This window comes from Stegostoma tigrinum, chromosome 1 (genome assembly GCF_030684315.1).
Source record: "Stegostoma tigrinum isolate sSteTig4 chromosome 1, sSteTig4.hap1, whole genome shotgun sequence".
Lineage (NCBI taxonomy): Eukaryota > Metazoa > Chordata > Chondrichthyes > Orectolobiformes > Stegostomatidae > Stegostoma > Stegostoma tigrinum.
In genome coordinates, this window is record NC_081354.1 from 30,154,516 (window position 1) to 30,171,527 (window position 17,012).

Genomic DNA, 17,012 nt, shown 5'->3' on the forward strand with positions numbered 1-17,012 from the left:
TATAAATAGTTGGGATGGGAAGATGTTTCCACGAAGAAAGGGATTGTTTATAATCAAATTTGTCACAACCAACTGAGGGAGGGGTTCAGTTTAAAAAAAAGGTGGAGCCAATTCATCCCAGCTCATCCAGGAGCATAATCATTTCAGATATGCCATTTGGAATAATGAATTGGAAGACACTTGCCCAGGAAGCAGTCATAATATGTTTTCTCCCATGGGATGTGGGCTTCAGCGGCTGGCTAACATTTATTACCCATCCCTACTTACCTGAGAAGGTGGTGGTGAGCCACCTTCTTGAACTGCTGCAGTCTATGTGCTGTAGATGGACCTACAATGTTGTTAGGGAGGGAATTCCAGGATTTTGAACCAGCAACCATGAAGAATGACGATATATTTTCAAGTCAAATGGTGAGTGACTTAGATGGAACTTGTGGCTGGTGGTGTTCACATTCATCTGCTGTCCTTGTCTTTCTAGACTGAAGTGATTGTGGATTTGGAAATGTTGTCCAAAGGTCTTTGGAGGATTTCTGCAGTGTATCTTGTAGATAGTACCCATTGCTGCTGCTGAGCATGTAGGGAATGGATGCTTATGGATGTGATACCAATGAAGTGGGCCATTTATCCGGATGGTGTCAAGCCCATTGAGTATTGTTGGAGCTGCTGCAATCCAGGCAGGTGGGAAGCATTCCATCACACTCCTGACTTGTGCCTTGTAGATGGTGAACAGTCTTTGGGAGTCAAGTGGTAAATTACATAACATTATTTCTAGTCTCTGATCTGTTCCTGTAGCCACTTAACTTATATGGCTAATCCAGTTGAGTTTCTGGTCTGATCAATAATAACCCTCAGAATAGTGGGGGATTCAGTGAACATAATGCCACAGAATGTCAAGGAATGGTGGATATAGTAATTGCCTGGCATTTGTGTGGTATGAATGTTACTTGCCACTTGAAAGCTCAAACCTGGATATTGTCTGGGTCTTGTCGCATTTGAACATGGATGACGCTGAACATGGTGCAATCTTCAGCGAACATCCCCACTTCTGACTTTATAACAGAGGCAACATCATTGATGAAGCAGCCGAAGATGATTGGGCCAAGACAATCCGACAGAAATGTCCTGGGGCTGAGATATCTGACACCCCCAAAACTACAACTATCTTCCTGTGTGCCAGGTATGACTCCAACCAATGGAAAAATTGCCCTGATACCCATTGATTCCAATTTTGCTACTCTTGAAGTCAATTGTGGCAAGTTCTGGGGCACAAGTCTTCTCAGAGCTATTGCTGAGGATTGTCAGGGCCAATTGCACATTCTCCTGCACTCTCCAGGGTTGAACTTGGTCTGGTCCTCTGGCTTGATAGTAATGGTAGAGTGGTGGATATAATAGATCATGAAGTGACAGAAAGGAACTTAGGAATTAGGAGCGGGAGTAGGCAATTCAGTTGTTTGAGCCTGAACCGCCATTTAGCATTATCATGACTGATCTTAACTGGTCTAAACTTCATTTTCCTGCTTGCTTTATCCCACTTTTCATCAGAAAAACATCCATTTCTCTCTTGAATCTGTTGATAGATTCTGCCTCCACTGCACTTTGCCACTAAGTTCCACAGATTCACCACTCCGAGAGAAGTAGTTTCTCCTCATCTCACTCTATATGTATGACCCCTTATTATAGACTGTCCCAAAAGGGGAACATCTCTTCAACGTTCACCTTATCAATTCCCTCTAACATTTTACATACCTCAATGATTTCCCCCCTCCCCCCATTTAAACTTCATCTGCCAGGTTTCTGATCCTTTCTCCTAGCCTAACAATAGCCATCTCTAAAGTCTTATGTCCTCATCACAGGCTGCTTTCCCACCTGTTTCTGTATCATCCATGAACTTTGCTGTGTTACACTGTGTCCCTGCTTGTAGACCATTTACATAGATTGTAAATAGTTGGGGTCTAAGATCTTAATTCTGCAGCACCCAACTCAATACAGTTTGTCATTCAGAGAAGGCCATATTTATCCCAACCCTTCACTTTCTGTCAGCTAGCTATCCTCTATCTATCCAAGCCAATACTCTATCTCTAACTCCCTGGGATGTAACCTTCTGGATCAGTCTTTTATGCAACACCTTGTCAAATGCCTTCTGGAGGTCTACATATACACGAGACCTTCCAGATTCCTATTAGATTCCTTGCTGGTTTCATCCTAAAAGAAATCCGGCACATTTGTCAAGCACAACTTGCCCTTCGTGATTTTAATCACACCAGTTTACTAAATACCTTCTTCCTGGTCACAACAGTTTCAAGTTTCTCCGTAGTAACTAGTTTTTTAGGAATCAATTATCTCCCACTGTGAAAACAGAGACAAAATATTGCTTTCGTGTCTCTGGCATTTTGGAGTTTCCAATTTTTACCTAGTCATTTTCATCTTCTAAAGGACCAACATTTACTTTTACTAATCTCTTCCTTTTCATATATTAATAGAAGCTTTTGGTATCAGGGCTTTTGTTTTCTGCTAGGTTCCTTTCCAAAGTCATCTTAAGCTCTTTTGATTTTGCTTTCGTAACCTTTTGCTGGTGATTAAACTTCTCTCAATCCTCCAGACTACCATTAACTTTTACAGTATGATATGCTATAGTTTTTGCTTTTATGTTATCCTTGACTTCATTGTTAAGCCATGGATGATTTTTCACCTTTCATCTCAGGAATATACTTTAATTGAGAGGTATTAAGCATCTCCCTAGGCCACCGTCCTGTCCTTTAATATTTTTGCCTAGTCCATTAGGGCCAAATCTTTCCTCAGGCCTGTATAATTACCTTTTCTCAATGCTAACGCTCTAGTATGTGACTCAGTCTTCACTCTTTCAATCTGAATTTGAAACTCGAGCATGTTGCGGTCACTCCTTCCAAGAGGATCTTTAACTACAGGACCATTTATCAATCCTTCCTCATTACATAGTAGCCAATTTTCTGGTTGGCTCCATGGTGTATTGCTCCAAGAAACAATCCTTCATGCCCTATGAAATGTTCCCCAAGGTTACCCTTGCTAAATTGGTTAATCCAGTCAATATGCATTTTAAATTAACCATAATTACCATTTGTGCCCTTTTCGCAAGAACTCATTGTTTCCTGGTTTACACTACGCCCTATTTCTGGGGCCTGTAAATTACTCCTACCAAGGGTTTCCTTCGCTTACTTTTTATTTCCACCCAGACAGATTCAATATTTTTCACCCCAATGCCAGTTATCATTTCTGAATACAGCCTTGATGTCATCCTTAACCAAAAAAAACCTCTACCTCCTGCTCCTTCTTGTCTATACTTTTGGAATACACAGTACCCTCAGACATTTAACTCCTCATTCTGATCTTCCTATGACCACCTTTCAGTAGTCTCCACCAGGTCATATCTACTTGTCCCTATTTGTGCTGTCAGCTCATCAACTTTATTCCAAATACATGCATTTAAGTACAAGATTTTTAATTATGCCTGCTTGTCCCTTGTAACCATCATCTATCTATTTGTTTCAGCCTTGGTTGTGGCCACCTTCCTGTAACTCCTGTTTCATGACCCTTTTGGCCTCCTGCACGATTCTTTCTATATGCCATCTGCTACTCCAGTCAATCTAAGTGATTTGTTAAGAGTTGCAAATGAAGCCATTTGAGGCTGTTGAATAGAACATAGAACAGTACAGCACAGAACAGGCCCTTCAGCCCACAATATTGTGCCGACCATTGATCCTCATGTAAGCACCCTCAAATTTCTGTGACCATATGCATGTCCAGCAGTCTCTTAAATGACCCCAATGACCTTGCTTCCACAACTGCTGCTGGCAACGCATTCCATGCTCTCACAACTCTCTGCGTAAAGAACCTGCCTCTGACATCCCCTCTATACTTTCCACCAACCAGCTTAAAACTATGGCCCCTCGTGCTAGCCATTTCTGCCCTGGGAAATAGTCTCTGGCTATCAACTCTATCTATGCCTCTCATTATCTTGTATACCTCAATTAGGTCCCCTCTCCTCCTCCTTTTCTCCAATGAAAAGAGACCGAGCTCAGTCAACCTCTCTTCATAAGATAAGCCCTCCAGTCCAGGCAGCATCCTGGTAAACCTCCTCTGAACCCTCTCCAAAGCATCCACATCTTTCCTATAATAGGGCGCCCAGAACTGGACGCAGTATTCCAAGTGCGGTCTAACCAAAGTTTTATAGAGCTGCAACAAGATCTCACGACTCTTAAACTCAATCCCCCTGTTAATGAAAGCCAAAACACCATATGCTTTCTTAACAACCCTGTCCACTTGGGTGGCCATTTTTTAGGTTGTGCTAAAGTACAATTCTGCTGCTGCTAACGGTCCACGGTGCCTCATGGATGCCCAGTCTTGAGTCCGTTCATCTGTTCAAAGTCTGTCCCATTTAACATGGTGATAAAAGCATACAACATCATAGACAGGATTCTCAATATGAAGGTGTGACATCATTTCATAAGGACAATGTGTTGGTCACTCTTACTGAGATGGTCATGGACAGATGCACCTGCAGCCAGCAGACTGGTGAAGATGAGGTCAAGTATGTTTTTCCTCTTGTTAGTTCCCTCACCATCTAATGCAGACCCCATCCAGCAGCTCTTGATCAGGTTAATCACCAGTGCTGCTGCAGAGCCACTGTTGGTGGCAGACTTTAAAATCCCCACCTAGAATACATTTTGCATCCCTGCTATCTTCAGTGCTTCCTCTAACTATTGTCCAACATGGAGGAGTACTGAGTCATCAGAACTTCCAAATTAAAAACCAAAACAACTGCAGATACCGTAAATCAGAAACAAAAACACTGCTTGAAAAGCTCAACAGGTCTGACAGCATCTGTGAAGGAGAGAACAGAGTTAACGTTTTGGGTCCGGTGACCCTTCCTCAGTCACCAGACCCGAAACGGTAACTGCTTTCTCCTTCACAGATGCTGCCAGACCTGCTGAGCTTTTCCAGCAATTTTGTTTTTGTATCAGTACTTCCAACGTGCATAACATTTAAACGAGCAACTAGAATAAGATTCCTTAAAGATGAAAGGGCCCATCTGTGTGTTCAACCTTAGGAGGTGGGAGAGATAGTAAAATGAATATTTCATGTCAGTTTTTGCTGTGGAGAAAGAAATGAAGGCTAGGGGACTCGGAGAAATAAATACCAATGTTTTGAAAACAGTTCACATTAAAGTATTGGTAGTACTGGAAGTCTTAGAAATTATAGAGGTGGAAAAACGTCTAGGATCTGATCTAGTCTATCCTAGGACATTTTGCAAAGTCAGGGAGGGAATTAAGGGTCGCATGCAGAAATATTTGTATCATCTACAGCTAGGAGTGAGGTGCTGGATGATGGGGGAGTGGCTAATGCTGTGAGAAGGGATGTAAAGAGAAGCATGGGAACTACAGACCTGTAGTCTGACTTTGGTGGTGGATTAGGTTGGTGGAGATGATTGTGAAAGATAGGATTTGTATGCAGGAGAGGCAAGGAATTATTAGGAATAGCCAACACAGTTTTGCGCAAGGGAAATCATGTTTCACAAATAAAACAAAAAATAAAATTTTGAGGGAGTAACCAAGACAACTGATTAGGGCAAAACTGTAGACATTGTTTACTTGGATATTTAGTAAAGCCTTTTACAAGGTTCTACATGGTAGACTAATTAGTAAACTTAGATCACATGGGATTCAGGATGAGCTTGCCAACTGGATACAACATTGGCTGAATGCAGGAGAACAGAGTGATGGTGGAGGGCTGTTTTACAGACTGGAAACTTGTTACCAGCAGGTTCCACAGGGGTTGGTGCTGGGTCCACTTAGTCATTGATATAGATGAGATTATAGAAGGTATGCTAACTATGGTTAGTAAAATTGTGGGTAACACTAGAATTGGTGGTATCGTTGACAATGAAGAAGGTTTTCTAAGATTATTAAGAGATCTTGATCAATTGGGCCAATGGGCTGAGGAGTAGCAGATGGACTTTGAGTAAATGCAAGGTATTGCATTTTGGTAAAATAAATAAGGACAGGACTTATACAAATAAAAGGTTGAGCCTTGAGCAGTGTTGTAGAAAACAGTCCTACGTGTTAAGATACATAATTTTTTGAACTTGTGTCACGTAGACAGGGTTGTTAAGGCGGCATTTAGCACACTTGCCTACAATGCTCAGACCGTTCAGTTGGAATGTCATATTGAGGTTGTACAGGGCATTGGGGAGGCTTCTTCTGGAGTACTGTGTCCAGTTCTGGTCGCCTGCTATAGGAACGATATTGTTAAACTGGAGAGACTTCAAAAAAGATTAACCAGGATGTTGCTGGGAATGGAGGGTTTGAGTTAAAAGGAGAGGCTGGGATGTTTTTCCACTGGCGTAAAGGAGGTGGAGAGATAACCTTATAGAGGTTTTAAAAAATGAGATGAGATAAAGATAAGGTGAATGGTAGGTGATTTTTCTCTATGGTGGGGAATGTCAAGACTGGAAAGGTATATTTTTAAAAAGGTGGGAGGAAAAACATTTAAAGAAGACATGAGGGGCAATTTGTTTTACATGGAAAGTGGTTTGTGTATGCAATGAATTCCAGAGGAAGTGGTGGACATGGGTGCAGTTAAAACATTTAAAAGACATTTGGATAAGTACAAGAAAATGAGAAATATTTGGAGGGATATGGGCCAAGGGAGGTAGGTGAGATTAGATTAGATTGGGATGATGGTAAGCAAAGACTGGTTGAACCAAAAGAGTCAAACAGCAGAGAAACAGACCCTATGACACTAGGTGGCAATACCCTTCCTTGCATAATGCCAGATTTCCTTGGGTTAGGGTTCCACAGGCCTGCCTTCACTCCTGGCAGCTTCAGAGAGTGGGGCTTCCTACCACTAAGCAGCAGAATTTACACTCTACATTAATTTATCTCAGCAACATGTTATGGCTGCAAGGCTGGTTTACTGTGTGCATGTCAGCTTTCTGCCAACTTTTCTACTGGGGACCACACCACCCTTGCCCCTTAAAGTGAAGTGATTTCCAATAACTAACATATCTCTTTAAATATACCAATTTTACATTTATTCATTCAAAAAAAATTACTGATGTATTGAACATGGGTTTTAAAATAAGCAGGTGTATGACTCAAAATTATTAACTGATATTGTTAAGGGACTAGACAACAGTTGATTATTTTCAAAAATTCAATTCTATAAATCAGGAATGTTCAAAAATATTAATTATTTGTGCATTAGCAAAGTAAAACGGCAATGTGAAAAAGTTCAATAAAAAATACCTTTGTTTAACTGACTGTGATTTTGGGCAATAAATCGGGCCACTGCAAGGTCAACTGTATTGTTCTGTTTCAGACCAAGTGGGCAGCCATGATCAAAGCAGCATTAATCCAGCATATTGAATTTTGCTGTTGATTTTATGGGGCTGGGGGCAATTGAAGAGTGGAATTACATTTTTGTGCAAGAAAGCAGTACCATATTCCCTCAAATTCCAGCGTAGTAACTCTTGAAAGAACCTAGGCAATTCATTTTTATCACCGTCATTAAAAAGACGGCTTCCAAATTTGAAGTCACAGAAACAGAAATTAGGTTGTGGCCTCTCTCTTCTCTAACACTGTGCCTTGAACTGGGGTCCAGTGACATCTGCCCCTGCCCTGATTTTCTTTGTGTTTTGCCCTGAATGCTTCAAACTGTCAAAGCCCCAGTCCTGAACGTGAATCCAGCAGCAATGCCTCTGGTGCTGAGCTGAGGATTGCCTGAGCCTAACCCTATCTCTCCGGCACTGTGGAAATAACTTGGCTCCAATATCAGCCACCTCAAGACCTTCAACCTGCAATTTTGCAGTTTTCAGTCCCAAATCTATGACCTAGAATAACTTTGTTAATGAAACAGACTTGAGTACATAAAATTATGCAACTTTTACAAAGTAATTTAAAAACTACAGAATTTCATTTTCATATAATGCATTATATGTTGATCCATAAAACATTAACGTTAATAATTATATACTGTATATTATGCTGCTTTATTGTTTGTTTTTGCTGCTATCTGGGAATGCATTAATTTATTGCTGTTTTAATGTATTCTTAGTAGATGTAGTTTCAGAATGTTGCATTAGATTTTGAAAGTCCCATCAGCATCCTGATGGCATCCATAATTATTTGAAAATAAATGGATTAAGATGATAAAGAGCAGAGCAATAGGAAATATTGGTACTTTAGTGGAGTGTGTTCTGACATATGAGTGGCTTCTTTTATGCTAATTTTATGTTTTGGCTCTACATTTTATCCTGCAGGCAGTTACCATACAAATAACCCAAAGTAATGTCCCCATTTCACTCTTCCTCATCTTGGAGCGGTTACGCTGAATTCAGTGTTCTCCTTGGTAAAAATCCAGCAATCAGCTAATTAAGCACAGATTAAAAATCTCATTTGGGATTTTCTCAATTTATATGGTTCAATTTTGGACCACGCAGTTTTGATTTGGAAGAAAATATTTTTCTTGATTTATGCAATAATGGCCAGAATAATAACAGCTTAAAAGATAACAGAAACAATACTGCTAACTTGATGCATTCAGCATTAATGTTGTTTCTGTGTTCAAACCAAAATGTACTTTGATATTTTTAAAGACAGTTGAATTTATTTAAATTTTTTGTTGATCTGCTCTAGTGATAAAACCATTGGTATCTTACTCTCCAAACCTGTTTCCATTTATACGTGAATTTCACAATATCAGGGTGGGTTTTCTGAGGAGTGACAACACTAATGAGATTGCCACTCTCTCCTACTTTTTTTAAAAAAAGTAAGATAAAGCTCTACATTTCTGGCAGGACATTCTGCACACTATTCTTGCAGAAAGATAAACTATTCTTAAAATCCAACTGTGTCCTCATAGTGAAGGCAAAACAAGACCCCTTTTCGATTAGAAGTAACTTCTGTATTCTTTGCTGCAACTTTAACCGCACCTGTGAAAGGATAAATATCTAAGGTATGTAAATATGTTAGGTATACAAGTATATTTAGGATAAGTCAGGGGCAGTGGTGGGAGTCCAGTGGGGAGGGAGGGATGGTGACAGGTGTTGGGCAGAGATGGTGTGTTATATCCCAGGGTGAGAAGGGTTGTCAGGTCCCTGAGTGGAGGGGGGATATTGGGTCTCTGTAGGGTGGAGAGGGGTGTTGCATCTAAGGGAGAAGGAGAGTGTGGAATCAGATTAGGAGGTAGTAAGAGGTGTGGGGGAGATGTAGTTTGGGTTGGTGTGTTATGTTGGGGCATCAGTTTAATAGTTGAAAGAGTTTCTAATTGTCTAATTTTTATGGGGTAACTGTTACCTTACATGCAGCAGAACCCTCCGAATTCTGATTTGAATGGATATTTTTGGAAGATTCAGGATGAAGAGGAATTGCCCAGCAGAAATCTTTAATTTCCTGTACAATAAGCTGTGTTAGAGATTCTGCAGGGGCTCAACATGGAACTCACATTTATGCTTCAGAGATAACTATCTAACCTTTAGAAACTCCTGGCCACTTATCTGGTGGTCTAGATATTTAGGCATGTTCTACTGGAACCTGAAGAATCTCCTAAATATAGCAGTCAATGAAGCCAAGAACTGCATACAAGCAGAGAATGTTTTGATAGGCAAGGAAACATCAATTGGGACATACAAGAAAAGAATCAGTCATGTTTCCAGATTGTTTCCAATATACACCACTTTTTTTTTTAAATTAGAAGGGCAGAATGCCTCACCTATGAATTTTCATGACCAGTCAGGATTTTGTAATAGCAACATCTAGAGCAGCACGTATATATATCTCATTAACTCATAACATCCAACACTAGGAACTTTAACTGAATGGTCACATTTAAGGGTCAAGCACTGAAATACCCCAATAATTAAAATCAAAGAGCAAGTAAAGATTTTAAATGTTTTTTCTAATTATAAAAGTACACTGCCTGAGGGAAAATCCATTCAAGCAAATGTATAACACCGAATTCGCATACTTGAATTCTGAAGAAATTAACTTTTTAAATTATTTTCTCTTCCAGCAATATTAGCAATTTCTTAATTTCATCATAGAACACAAGCACCAAAGCACCACCAGTGCCACGTAAGATATTTGAAAACGCTCCTCTGAAGAAAGCACCAATTCCTTCATTCTTAAAGATCTTCACAAAACAGTCGATTGTTCCAGTGTACTGTCTCATCGCTTCACCGCTCTGTGGTTTACAACAAAAAAAGAATTGGAATTCAAAGCATCTTCTCCAGTATCACAATCTACTTATACATAGTTATCTAGAGGACACATTTCACTGAAATCTTGTACAAATACTTCTAGTAGATGGTGTTGCTTACAATGTCAAAAAATTCATACTGAGACTTTCAACATTTGCTGCTTAACATTCAAGGGTGAATCATCCTTTGTGTAATCTAACTTCTTAAATTCCCATGAGATGAATTTTTCTGCTCAATAAGTGTAATTTCTAAACTGCAAATAAGGATTAACCTAAATTTAAGAATATACATACTTCATAATAACATGCCTAAATTTATCCAATCTTTCAATATTTCAACTGAAGTCTCTTCCAATAGCTCTTCACTTAGAATTGATAATTTTCCTCACAGCTATGAAATGAATGTAAATTATCTACATTTCCAGGCTGGATCAGTATTGCTCATTCAGTTCAAAGATATTTTCCTTCTTGATTAGTTAGGGGATCAAGGACAGAGGTCAGGAGAATTGGATTGAGAGACAAATCTTAATCACATAAGATTCTCTACTTCAAAATAAAAACTCAAATAGAACAGAATTCAAAAGCTTTGAAAGGTTACATTTATGCTAAATTTTACAAAAAGAGATAGATTATGCATTTATGTGATTTAGAAGGCATTCTGAATATCTTAAATTATGAATGGGAGCAAGAAAAGTGCTTTTATCAATTAATATGCTGTAATTTCCAAGTCATTGGCTGAATTTAGAGGCCAACTAAGTATCTACATTTAATAGTTGGAAAAAAAATCAAACAGTAATCGTATCTAGACACAAAATGTGTGTTTTCAAAAGGCTTTTCTTCAGTTTCTTGGGACTACTTTTTGATTTTTTGCAGCTGTGCAGACATTTAGTTAGAACATTTTCTGTACTCGTTAACATAAGCAAGTATTTGGACTCACACAGAAGCAGAATTAGAATAATTATCAACTCTCTGTTGAAATTAAAGCCACAACACACAAAGAAAGCATCAATACACTAGAGTCTTAAATTGGCACAAGACAATGGGAATAAGTTAACAAAAACATATTTTTACTAGATAACTGATGCACATGTTAATGTACCCAAAAAGCCAGAACAATAAGCACTTACTCCACAGAGTGGTGAGGTCACAGCTAATGTGTTTCCATGGCATTTGCAAAAAGCTGCAATATTTTAACTAGATAGCTGCTACTAATGTTTTCTGTAAAAGGTGTAGCTGTGCGTGCATGCTGCCACTCCAAAATTCTGCGCAGTGATCGGACATTGCTGCTACACACAGCTCGTGTTGCTGGTAAAAAGAACTTTAGAGGGACACTGGTTACAACCCTTTTCACTGCATCTCAGGTGTCAATCTCATAATTCAAATCTAACAACTGACCGAGGACTGAATGTTATAGGGGCCTAAGTGATCGGAGCAAAGGTAAGAAATGTAACAGAATTGAGTGAGAAGTCAGGGAGGTTTATCTTGACATCTGGAACAACTCAATGCCACTCTTAACGAAGTTCCAGGTGTTGTCACAAGGTTCAAACTAGGTTGTGGCAAGTTGCCTACAAAGGGAGATTATTGTCCATTCAGTTTTAATGGCAAGATATTTTCCTTCTAGATTAGTTAAGGGATCAAGGCTAATGGGGAGAAGACAGGAGAATGGGCAGACACAATAGGCTGAAATGGGCTAATTCTGCTCCTATATCTTATGGTCTTTATCACACAGGATTCTCTACTTGTCTTCAAAGGATTTGAATTCTCTGATTTCAATGGATACTTTTACAGGATTCCAAGATCTCCCTTCCCCATCTCTGAAGAAGGGTTCTGACCCGAAACGTCAGCTTTCCTGCTCCTCTGATGCTGCCTGGCCTGCTATGTTCCTCCATCTCCACACTACATTATATCTTACAAGTAGAAAATGCTTTGATAGACAAGGGAACAGCAACTGAACATACAATAAAAGAATTACTAACTTCTCCAGGCTCTTTCCAATATGCACCACTTTTTTAGTTAGAAGGGCAGAATGCCTAACCTATGAATTCATGTTAACGACCTTATTAACTGAACATCTCACCTCATTAATATGAAGCTTTCTATCCTACCATTCACGGCAAGCAAACTAGACACCTAGAATTCTCAATATCCAAGTTAGAGCCACATCTCTCTGCAGGATGCATATCTGGGCTATTTGCTTCCTCTTAGTGCTTAACCATTCTTTAAGCCTATCTGGATGTTCACAGCATCCTTGCCTTGCCCAGGCTTTTGGCAACTTGCCCCTCAGCCAGAGATACAAGGCTCATAATACTGCTGTATTGTCTTGCTATTTAGCATATACAGGAAATTTATCATGGTTTTCAACAGTCTGTACCAAAGTCAAGGGAAATAGCCTTCAGTCAGGGTCCCAGCATAGTAAGTCAAAGAAATCATCTAATTCAATCCTGGGGCTTGGACACTGTCATCTGGCAACTCAGGGCTGCTGGTGTCAGGATGGGGATGACGAGTTGAATGTTCAGCTTTCCACCACAGATTCTGACTCTCTGCACCCTACTGTGGGCCATTTTCCTCCTGGAATGAGAGGGGGTTGGGATTTAATGAAAGTCGATGACATAACTGTTACTTTTGGTACAGATGGCCAGACGTCCCAAGTAAGTGAACAGGCAACGCAGAACACATTCAGGGTTCATGGTATCAAGGATTAGTGAGTGACAGTGAGTGATGGAAGATGTTGCATGCAGTAGTGAGAGTGATAAGAACATGAGTCTTGGTGGGATAGAAAGAGTGAGTGTTATCAGAGAAACAATGGCATTTATGCTGATGTAATAGTGAAAGAGACTGATTTTTTCCTTCATTGCCAGATGTTGTAGTCTCTTCTGTGTAAATTGACATCTGTGCACTATCCTGTACACAAGGACCTCCAGGTCGCTACCCACAAAGTGAGATGGCAATTTCCCTCAACTACCATATGTGGGGTGAATCTCGAACCGTGCACGGCAGCTCTGGACTAAGTGTTTGTCCTAGTAGACAACGGCTTTTTAGAGCACTGATGCCAGAGATGCTGGTCCATTTCTGGGATATCCCAACAGATGCAAATTGTTCCAGGTATCATTGGTAAAACGGGCTAGAATTGGATAGGAGACACACCATAACGTATTTATGGTAGTTAAGTTGAATTTAATAAGATGCAGTGAGAAAACCCTTGAGGCCTCATGAAGAAAAATCCCTTAAGAAGATCAACAAAACTGACACTTAGCCAAAAGCATTCATTAGCTTTTCCTCATATAGTAGATACTGAATTTATGCAACCTTAAGCTAGGAGATTCCACATTTATTTGCAAGTAATTAATTACCCCTGAGATATCAATTTTCCTGGCTTCTGGTTATTGGCTCCTTTATTGATATATTTAAAACTGTGGAATTCATTGACACAGACAGCAGAGAGAGCAGAGTACTTGTGTATATTTAAGGCAGACAGAGACACCTGATCGTTAGGGGAATTGATGGTTACAGCTAAAATGTAGTTAAGTGGATGCGAGGAGTGTTGGATCAGCCACGATCCCACTGAATGGTAGAGCAGGCTCAAGGGGTCAAATAGCCCACTTCTATTGCTATTTCTTATAGTCTTAACATCTTGTCATGCTTCTCCCCATTACCCTTGATTCTTCCCTCGTTATCACTGACCCCACTGTGCAATGATTCCTTGTTATACATGGATTCGCTACTCACCAACTCATACTTGCAAGGTCAGCTGCAGACCCAATTTTTATTTTCCTAATTTATAAGGCCTGACAGATCACTATTCCTTTGAGGTTGTTTGGGGATTCCAATTATAGTGCTATTCACATTTTTGTGTACATGCAGGAGGCCTGTGCCTTATGACCTATAGATAACAAAGATTTGATGTAATGTACATGGACATTCCTGCTCTCCCTATGGGTCCCTAAATGAATCCCTCCAGAACCCTCCTACTCTAGAGACAGGTGCACTCTAATTTTCCACACTTCCCCCACAATAAAACCACCTAATACTGTTTGCCATACAATTACTACCACCTACCATATATAGCTCTGCCCTCTTATTGTGCCTACACTGTCTACTTTCCAGCATCTTCAATGAGATTCTAAGGATGAATCTCTCAACATCACTGACCACTTCACCTTTGGATTGAACTCTTAAGTGATGCACACTGTCTCGTCATATTCTACACTACAAGCACGTGGATACCATGTTTATCTTCCCATCCTTCCCCAGACAGGATGACCTCCTTCTCCAGATATCGTTTCACCCTTTCCTTGACCACGGGCTTCCTTCCTTGGACACCCCTTCTGTGGTGCCTCTTTCCCTTGCCCAGCTCCAATACATTCTTTCTTAGGCATCTTGCCTCACTTGCTCAATTTCTACACAGCTTGGACTACCTGCATCCCAACTCAATCGCCCGTGTTAATGTTGCCCCATTCATGGATCCCTGGCACCTCTGGTCTGATTGGCACCTACACAGTTCTTACATCAGTCCAGACATCAGGTGCCACTGCTGAGGACCCATCAAATAGACAATCCATAAGGAAAGGCTCTACAAGTTATACAGCAGGTTATGCAGCAGCTATTGGGGCCTTTTCATTTCATTTCTGGATTCAAAGAGAGGCTAAGTCATGGCTCATGTAGACCTGGTGAGGGTCGTAGAAAGTAAAATGCCAGATTTTTATTTTCTAATTTGAAAAAGTAGCAGAAATTTTTCATCCCTGATTGAAAGGACATCATGATGGGTTGAAGGCAGCGCTTGAACTACCTATTCTGTCAACCGAGTTGGTATAGGTAGGAATGCTGCATGCAAGCTGGCTACCTTAGCCTTATCATATGTTGGTGAAAACTGATAGAAATGGGAATAGCATGGCTCTTGAGACAGGCCAACTTGTGAAAATCCTGGCTGTGGTTTTTTCTTAAAAAGTGTCAGATGGCCTTTTATTGCCTGAATTTTTTCTTAGGGGCAGTCAATTGTTGCTTTATCCAGTGATTTAATGAAACCAGACAGGAACAGTATTACCAAACTATCACCAAGCCCAACAGGAAAATCCTTAATTTGAGACAATTCTACTTCCATTTTCACGGCTGTCTGCTGAACAATTATGTAAGATGAAGGAGGTCTCCCAATAATTCTGGACAAGAATATATTTTTCCTGTTGCTGCCTTCTCTATCCAGTATGTCCTTCCATATGGCTAACTTTTTGCCAGTGAATACAGTACTGGCTAAAGCAGGATCTTTATCAGCACTTAGTCCATATTGCCTGTAATACAAGTGTACCTCAATATTTTCATTATCATCTCTCAGTTATGTCTTACAAGTACTACTATTGTCTAAAATGAAAATCTACATGTATAATAGGGGTGGCACAGTGGGTCAGTGGTCAGCACTGCAGCCTTACAGCACCAGGGACCCGGGTTCGATTCCAGCCTCAGGCGACTGTGTGGAGTTTGCACATTCTCATGTCTGCGTGGGTTTCCTCCAGGTGCTCCAGTTTCCTCCCACAATCCAAAGATGTGCAGGCTAGGTGGATCGGCCATGCTAAATTGCACACAGTGTTCAGGGGTGTGTGGGTTATAGGGGGATGGGTCTGGGGAGGACCTATCAAGGGGCGATGTGGACTTGTTGGGCCGAAGGGCCTGTTTCCACACTGTAGGGAATCTAATTTAATCTAATAATGCAATACACTGAAAGAAGTGAATCCTTGCTGTGGAATCTTACTGCTTACTGTTTGAGCATTTATGTCCAAAACATTCACAGTCAACAAATGCAAAAATTCTGGATTAATCTCTTTGTTAACTATATTACTACATTTTAGTTTCTGGTTGTGGATGCCAAGAACAGTAGTTAAATTTGTCTGATTAGTTTGTCTGTGATAGCAGAAAAGCAACAAAAGCCTGACTCCAAATTATATTAGAATACAGTTGTGTGAACCAAGTCTGTCCAAAAACATGAGAGTATTTCTAGGAAAACTATATCTTCACCACATTCCAGCTGGAGATGGAAACTGAATGTTACCATCTACTTATTCATTAATTCAAATTAAAAGAAGATACAGTCCTAGCATTTTGAAGGAAACATCCACTCAAAGTTTGTACTAGAATAAACTTCAAATTACTCTACAAACCTGCATCATCATTCGTCGTCTTACAGTATCAAAAGGGTAAGACAGTATCCCAGAAAACGAGGTCACACCTTGAGCAATGAGAAATGACACGTAGACTGGAGTATTCTTTTGGTCCGGTAGCACACCCTGTGGAAGGCAGCAAAACACTTTAGCAAGCAATATTGTAAGTATTTTTTTTTCCACAGAGCAAAATGCTGTTCTGTGAAATCAGAATGAAAATTGCACGGGCTCTAAGAAAAGGGGGCGAACCACTCCCCTTGGACTGCCACCAATATAGAAATGATGTAAAATAAGAATAAATGTTAAAATAGTGACATCTTGATACAATTTTCCTCTAAAACCACTCGGAATACCCACTTTGTTCAGCAGCTTTGTAGCAATAAATACCAGTCAAGCAAACCTTTGGCTGTACTCACCTCTGTATGGCTGTAAACTGAAAGACATGTACAAGTCTGTCTTTTTTTCAACTTCTCAAAATAGGTTCAAATTTGATCACTGGATTTAGCTGCCTAATAAAATTAATAAGGTGCACACAGCTCCTTAATAACCAGTGAAACACACTTAGAATTAAGGATAACAAGCACAACATTCAAATACTGGATACTGATAAAGTGCTGCCATGCGTGGCAAAATATCATT

The 17,012-nt window shown here is 40.1% G+C and overlaps 1 protein-coding gene across 1 annotated transcript in view; it reads right to left on the reverse strand.

The window, feature by feature from the left end:
• Positions 1-9,930: 9,930 nt before the first annotated feature.
• LOC125456012 (ADP/ATP translocase 4-like) overlaps positions 9,931-17,012 on the reverse strand; it is a 39,941-nt gene continuing 32,859 nt past the window's right edge. The window contains exons 5-6 of the mRNA XM_048538631.2: positions 16,374-16,499; positions 9,931-10,212 (exon numbers count right to left, since the gene is read on the reverse strand). Coding sequence (XP_048394588.1) covers positions 10,021-10,212; positions 16,374-16,499 — 318 coding nt within the window. The 3' untranslated portion in view covers positions 9,931-10,020. The remainder of the gene's footprint in view (positions 10,213-16,373; positions 16,500-17,012) is intronic.